Below are 7,799 nucleotides of genomic sequence, written 5' to 3'. Positions count from 1 at the left end.
TGGGAAAGACTGAAGGCAGGAGGAGAAGGGGACAACAGAGGATGAGATTGTTGGATGGCATCACCGACTTGATAGACATGAGTCTGAGCAAGCTCCAGGAGGTGGTGATGAACAGGGAAGCCTGGGGTGCTGCAGTCCTTGGGGTTGCAAAGAGTCAGAAACGACTGACCAACTGAACTGAACTGAACTGGCCTCTGTTCACCAGTACTGGATAGAAACGAGAAGACAGAATCTGAAGGGGTAGAAAAGAATAGCTTTATTACTTTGCCAGGCAAAGGAGGACACAGTGGGATCCTGCCTTGCAAAACTGTGTGTCCCTACCCAGGAGGATCTGACTTGGAGCCTTGTAACTCCCAAGGGCGAGGTCTCTGACAAGCTGAGGGTGTGTGCAGGGCATCAGGTGATGGGTCTCCTAATCTTCACAAACTTCTCATTAATCTTGCCTCAGGTGATTCTTTGGCTGCTTCTCCCTTGTTTAGCAACTGTTCATATCTGCCCTTTGGAAGGTCATGGAGGCTGGAGTCTTGCGCTCTTTGCTTAGTCTCTCAGTCGTGTCCGACTCTTTTCGACCCCATGGACTACAGCCTGCCAGGCTCCTCTGTCCCTGGGATTCTCCAGGCAAGAATATTGGAGTGGGTTGCCATGCCCTCCTCCAGGGAACTCTCCCTAACCCAGGGATTGAACCCAGGTCTCCCACAATGCAGGCAGATTGTGTGCCATCTGAGCCCACCAGGGAAGCCCAATTTCTTTTGAGAAATGGGGGACAAAAAAGAGGCCTCCATGCCCCGGGGCCCCACAAGGCTCCACTCCATTTTACTTGGAGAGTGGTCAGCCTGGTGAGGGCATGAAAAAGTCTCCTTACCCTCTTTTCATGCCTTGCCGTGAACATCTCTCCCATCTGGCTGTGCCTGAGGTGTATGTTTCTAGTAAACTCCGGGAGTTGGTGATGGACAGGGAGGCCTGGAGTGCTGCAATTCATGGGGTCGCAAAGAGTCGGACACGACTGAGCGACTGAGCTGAATTGAGTTCTGTGAACCATTCTAGCAAATCAATCACAAATATGATTGAAATTGGCACTAGCACCTTTCAGCAACCTCACAAGAAGAAAAGGGCAACCTTTTGGGGAAATCGCCCTTTACTCAGTCAGTTCAGGAGCTTGTGATATGACTCCACATCCTGCTCCAAGGATGGAGCCTGTGGCCATTCTGATCAATTACAGTGCTGCAGAGTCCCGAGCTCTTTTCTCTGAATCACCAGGTTTCAAACCTGAGTTATAGTGAACAATAAACGATGCAGAACTCCAATATATTTTTAAAAAACAGGGGTACTCTTTTGCCCCCTTCTGATGCCTATGTCAGAAGCTTTCTCTATCTCCTTTATACTTTAATAAAACTTTATTACACAAAAGCTCTGAGCGATCCAGCCTCGTCTCTGGCCCCGGATTGAATTCGTCTCCTCCAGAGGCCAAGAATCCAGGCGCTTATCGTTCAGCAACAACCTTTTAATATCTAGAACAGTATTAAAGAAAATTGAGAAACAGAAGAGATTGGTCTTGAGCACCCTTCCTTTATTCCTTCAAGCCCTCCCTACCTTTTCCCCACCTCTTTCAATCCTTAGGTACTTGATTTCTCTTAATAGCTGTGTACACTGAGGATCAAGGAACCTGTTTTAAGGGTAGGGATGTTTATAATAGCTTAAAATGCATGAAAAACACAACTGCTTCTTCTGCCAAAATACAAGAATTGTCATACATTTGCAAAAGGGGTTGAAATAAAATTAAAGGGAAATTTTATAGGACTATGAACATTTTCATAATACAGAACAATTTCAAAACAGACCACATTTTGTATAGAGAAATTTTGCCGAAAAAGCATTCATGTTTCTTAATGGCAGTCTGAACTATCTTGTTTACTACCTTGATCTCTGACACTGAGCTTTATTTATTACTCTCATTAAAAAAAAAACAAAGAAGGGTTGAAGGGAGTCAGTGCCTGCAAGCCCCACCCTTCTGGCCTCCAGATGGACAGACACTGTGCTCTCTGCACTGCATGAAAAACAAAGAAATGGTCCTTGGTGCCTGCTTGGAGCACCTTACAGTGGTGCTACGGGGCAGAAAATACAAGCATGAAAAGTTAATGAAGGTGATTAAATAACACTGGATAACAAGAGACGAAATATCACAGAGTCCTTGCCACTCATCAGAAAAGCGTCAGGGTGGGGAGTGATAGGGAGTTTGGAGCGGACATGTACACACTGCCATATTTAAAATGGATAACCAACAAGGACCTACTGTATAATACAGGGAACTCTGCCCAATGTCACGTGCAGCCTGGATGGAAGGGGGTTTGGGGGAGAATGGATACATGCATATGTATGGCTGAGTCCCTCTGCTGCTCACCTGAAACCATCACAACATTGTTAACTGTCTATACCCCAATACAAAATACAAAAGTTTTTAAAAAAGAAAAATGTCAGAGGACTTGAGGCCTGCAGTGTGGCTTTTTTTTCTGCCTCTCCCTTCTTCTAAGGCCTACTCAAGTGTCTAAGACTGAAGTTAGGTGTCACCTTCCCCTAGGGAGACCTCCCTGAGACTCTCTTGCCTCGTCATACACACAGTTACAAACACACACACATACTCAACCAGTCCCCATGGAGTCTCCCCTCAGTGCTAATATCTTTACACAGTTCTATATATATATAGGTATTTTAATAAATGGCTTTCTCACAACTCATAGTTGAGACTGTGAGTTTCTTCAGAGCAATTAGTGGATATTGGGATATGCACACCTCTCCCTCATTCTAATGAGACTCTTCCTATCCAACCCTCTTTCTTTCCTTCTCCTTCCAGAGGTATCAGAGCTCCATGACAACCTAAAGGCTCTCCCTGCCTTCCCTTGCTACCTCCCTCTGAAAATCTCCTGCACATCAAATTCCACGTTAGCATCTGCTTCTTAGCAAACCCTAACACATTACAATAGGGAATTTCCAGGTGGCCCTAGTGGTAAAGAACCCATCTGCCAATGCAGGAGACCTAAGAGATGTGGGTTCGATCCCTGGGTTGAGAGGATCCCCTGGAGGAGGGCACAGCAACCTGCTCCAGTACTCTTGCCTGGGAAATCCCACAGACAGAGGAGCCTGGCAGGCTGCAGTCTACAGGGTCACACAGAGTCAGACACGACTGGGGTGACTTAGCACATAAGTGACTTAGCCCATGCATGCACCAAATTTATATAAACATTTATATATTTATATAAATAGACACATGCTAAGTCACCCCAGTTGTGTCCGACTCTCTGTGACCCTATGGATTGTAGCCCTCCAGGCTCTTTTGTCCATGGTATTCCCCAGGCAAGAATACTGGAGTGAGTTGCCATTTTCTTCTCCAATAAATATAGTTATTTATAAAATATTCATATCAAATAGATTCAGAATATTGGCTTATTGGCTAGCAATACTACTCCTACTGATTTACACCTTTTGGGTACTTAATTTTTCATATATTAAAGTGTGACTTTGAGGGCTTGGTGGCTCAGTGGTGAAGAATCTGCCTGCAAACGCAGGAGACATGGATTTGATCCCTGCACTGGGAAGATCCCACATGTGAGGAACAACTAAGCCCGAGAGCCACAACTACTGAGCCTGTGCTCTAGAGCCTAGGAGCCACAACTACTGAGGCCCGTACACCTAAAGCCCGTGCTCCGCAACAAAAGAAGCCACCGCAATGAGCAGCCCACGCACCACGAGAGTCGTGCCACTAGAGAAAAGCCCAAGCAGCAACAAAGACCTAGCACAGCCAAAAATAAAAAGAAATAAAATTTGTAAAAATTTCTTCAAGTGTGACCTTGAAAAAAATAATACTAACGTCCCACTGGGATATAATATTCTTTTTAACATAATGAATCAAACAGATGTAACTAGGACTCTTCCTTCCTTCCTTTTTTGCAGGATAACACAGACTGGCAGTTAGTAGATCAGCTCCCACATGACTTGAGATCAAATCGCAACTCAACTGCTCACTGGTTCTATGTGTGTTAGTCACTCAGTCGTGTCCGACTCTTTGCGACCCCACAGACTGTAGCCCACCAGGCTTCTCTGTCCACGGAATTCTCCAGGAAAGAATACTGGAGTGGACTGCCATTCCCTTCTCCACAGGAACTTCCCAACCTAGGGACTGAACCCTGGTCTCCTGCCTCACAGGCAGATTCTTTACCATCTGAGCTACAGGAAAGTCTATAGCCTTTGGCTGGTTGTATAGCCTTTGGCAAATCACTTAAGCTTTTTAAACTCCTGTTTCTGATCTATAAAATGGGAGGATGCATCCTCATCTGTAAAGTATGACTTTTTAAAAAATGGTACCCACCATATAGGATTGTTTTATGAATTCATTAATGAATTAATTTCTGGTGCAACGTGCAATGAAAGACCTATCCTAATGATTTAAAAGCACTTTGCAAACTAGAAAGCACTTCAGGAAATTCACTTTTTCTAAATGAAATAAGCATTGCCCGTTGTCGTTTATGGAAAACTGAGGTTAATTCACACCAGCAAGAGAAAGCTGAGGGATTTGTTTATGGTTGTGTTTCTGATTTATTAACACAGCACTTGATATTAGAAAATAAACTCTCGACATTTCTACAAGTGGAGATATTTTGGTTAAAAATACTTTTTCCTTTCAAAATTCTTTCAACTGTTCTCCAGAATAAGCCAGAAAAGCTGTTGCATTAGTAACAAATCCGCTTTTAATATCCGTTCATCTCTTTTTTAAAACTGGAATATAGTGATTCACAACATTGCATTAGTTTCAGTGAATCAGTTATGCCTGTACATATATCTTTTTTTTTTTTTTTAAGATTCCTTTCCCATTTAGGTCATTACAGAGAACTGAATAGAGCTCCCTGTATTATACAGTAGTTCCTTATTAGTTATTTACTTTATATATAGTAGTATGTGTCAATCCCAGTCTCCCATTTTACCACTCCCCCTGTCCCTGCTGGTAACCGGCAAGTTTGTGTTCTATACCTGACTCTATCTGTTTCACAAATTAGTTCATTTTACCATTTTTTTAGATTCCACTTATACACAACGCTTTAGCCTGGTGGCTTAGAGGTTAAAGCGTCTGCCTGCAATTCGGGAGACCTGGGTTTGATCCCTGGGTTGGGAAGATTCCCTGGAGAAGGAAATGGCAACCCACTCCAGTATTCTTGCCTGGAGAATTCCATGGAGGGAGGAGTCTGGTAGGCTACAGTCCACAGGATAGCAAAGAGTCAGACACGGCTGAGCTACTTCCCTTTCTTCATACGCAACATCATATGATATTTGTCTTTCTGACTCACATCACTCAGTATGACAACAATCTCTAGTGTAAGTCTTTCTAACAGGAGAACCTGCGGGGTTGCGGCAGCAGCAGGAGCTGGAAGGGCACCGAATCCCCAAGGGCAGGCGGTGTTCTCAGCCCGCTTCTAGAAACAGCAGCCCGAATTTCCAAATTCAGAACCACAAAATACCCTCTGTGGCAGGGCCTCGGGCAGAAGGCAGGTTAACACAGAAAGGAGCCCAGGAGGGGAAGGACTGGCCCAGCAGAAGAAAAAGAAAAGATAGGTGTGGCTGCAGCTGAAGGGAGATGCGGGATGAGCGCGCGTTCGGAGAACCCAGGTGCAAGTTCCAATGCTCACAAGTGCTGTGGAGCCGGAGCTGCGCGCCCGTGTGCAGCCAGGCCCCGGCTTTGGCGGGGACACCCGGAGAAGAGGGAACTCCACCTGTGCGTCCGGCCTTGGGCTACTGGCGGCGCCGGCGGAACTGCAGCTCCCGGGCCGGGCGGGGCGGGCACGTGGTGCGCGGCCGCCGCGATAAAGAACTCGCCTGGGAGCCGGAGCGCAGCGGCGCAGGCGGACTCGCGGCGGCTGGGTGAGCGCGCCCGGGCGGCGTGGACGGACGGACAGACAGGGAATGAGCGCAGAGGGGTGTGGGGGAGTGGACTCGGGGGTGGGTGAGACCGTGACGGCCGGACTCAAAGGTCAAGGCCGGGCAGCTGGGAAATGGAGCCTGGAGAAGTGTGAACGCTACACCCTCCCGGCCCGGGGCTAGTGTCCAGACGGACGGACGGACGGACAGACGGACAGACTGGAAGAGGGACCCACTCCGCTAGGTTCTGTCGAGACCGCAGAGCCGGGCTTCAAGGATCATTTTTTCAAAATGATCAGCCACTGGGGAGAAGAGAGTTTAGGGATTAAGTGTGATACAGCCCCTTCATTTGATGGGAAACTGTTTCTGCATTTTTGTTTGTGTGTTAGTTCTCTATTTCTGTTTGTATCTTTCCAAGTATTTCTATCTTTCGAGTGATTCTCCACGCCTAGAACTGCATCCTCCTCGTCCTCCCCCAGCGATTTTTTTTTTAACTTTGCCCTTTTAGGAGAGCTTGACTTAGGCAGCTTGAATTCTTTGCACTAAGGATTCTTCTTGTAGGTGGATAGAGGTGTTAAGATTTTGAGAGTAATAGGCCCTCCCCAAGTGAGGACTGTTATTAACTAATGACATTCTAAATACTCCTATTTACAAAATATGGATCATTCTCAGTTACCATGATTGTGATTTTTTATTTTTTTTTATCTCCTTCTCTTCCTGAAGCAGTTTCACAGTTTACAAAACCAGCAAACTTTGCTCATTTATTTTCCCTTGTGACCCAGCTGGTGAAGAATCTGCCTGCAATGCAGGAGACCTGGGTTCAATCCCTGGGTTGGGAAGATCCCCTGGAGAAGGGAAAGGCTACCCACTCCAGTATTCTGGCCTGGAGAATTTCATGGACTGTATAGTCCTCGGGGTAGCAAAGAGTCAGCCAGACTGAGCGACTTTCACTTCACTTCCTGAATCATTTTCACGGTTTCCAGAGTCAGCAAACTGCTCATTTATTTAGTGTATTGTTCTGCACAAAGATAGATTTTTGAACCCTTCTTGCCCCTGGAAAAGAAAGAGCCAGAACTACTTATCTCCGATGTAGTTTTTAGTGAAAAGCAAATGTTTGCGGGAATTCTAAAGAGTAAGAAGTTACTTTCATTTAGGGGATCAGAGAATGTCCTCTCATATTTAAGGTGAGTTCCAAAACTTGGTTATACTGAAGGGGTTGAAATGGGGGATGCTGCCATTCTGGGTGGTAGAACAGGCGAGCCAGGACAGGGTAGCTTGCAGCAGAGCGCCAGGGGCCAGTTGGACTGGTGCTTCAGGCGTGGAGAGATCGCTACAGAGACCATAGACCAGGAAGTTGGGTATTTGTCCCATGGAAGCTGGGAAGAAGTTAATTAGCATTTTCTGAGCAGGGCAAAATCAAGATCAGAAATGTCTGAGCTACTAGGTTGGTCTGGTAGCCTGCCTATGTTGAAGAAGAGAGTTGGGGTTAGGACAGTGATTCCCAACTCTTATCCCAAGCCCCATATTTTTTAACAAAGCAAGCTGTATTTAAGTGCACTTAATTTGAGACATAAGTAGATAAGTCTTTCTATCTTGCCAGTTCAGGCTTTTGACCATCCTAAGAATATCCTTGTAACTGCCCTAAATATGAAATAAATGCAGCTAAAAGCACAAGAATATGGCAATCTAGAGTGTACGGCCTCTAGGAGACTTGATATGGAACCTAGCTCTCTGAACTCTTTTATCTCTTGAAACTTCTTGAGTCCCTTTAATGTGGAGTTGTGCCCACTGGTCTAGATAAGAGGTAATTAATGATGTGTAAGTTATGAGAGGGACAGTAAGGGAAGCGGGAAGGATTGCAGGGAAAGAAGATAACAGATAGAAAGGAAATGACTTAG

The 7,799-nt window shown here is 45.7% G+C and overlaps 1 protein-coding gene across 3 annotated transcripts in view; it reads left to right on the top strand.

Annotated features, from left to right (window-relative positions):
* Nucleotides 1-5,391: 5,391 nt before the first annotated feature.
* The window catches only part of NPL (N-acetylneuraminate pyruvate lyase), a 40,549-nt gene continuing 38,141 nt past the window's right edge, over nucleotides 5,392-7,799 (top strand). For 2 of the 3 annotated variants that reach the window (XM_020898451.2, XM_020898452.2), the window contains exon 1: nucleotides 5,799-5,904. Coding sequence is in view for 1 of the 3 variants with exons in the window: in XM_070473965.1 (XP_070330066.1) it covers nucleotides 5,621-5,904 (284 nt within the window). In the remaining 2 variants the exon portion in view is untranslated. Of the gene's footprint in view, nucleotides 5,905-7,799 lie in introns of all 3 variants that reach the window. The other variant, XM_070473965.1, reaches the window with a different exon arrangement.

This window comes from Odocoileus virginianus, chromosome 11 (assembly GCF_023699985.2).
Source record: "Odocoileus virginianus isolate 20LAN1187 ecotype Illinois chromosome 11, Ovbor_1.2, whole genome shotgun sequence".
Taxonomy (NCBI): Eukaryota; Metazoa; Chordata; class Mammalia; order Artiodactyla; family Cervidae; genus Odocoileus; species Odocoileus virginianus.
This window is presented reverse-complemented; position numbering and strand designations above follow the sequence as displayed.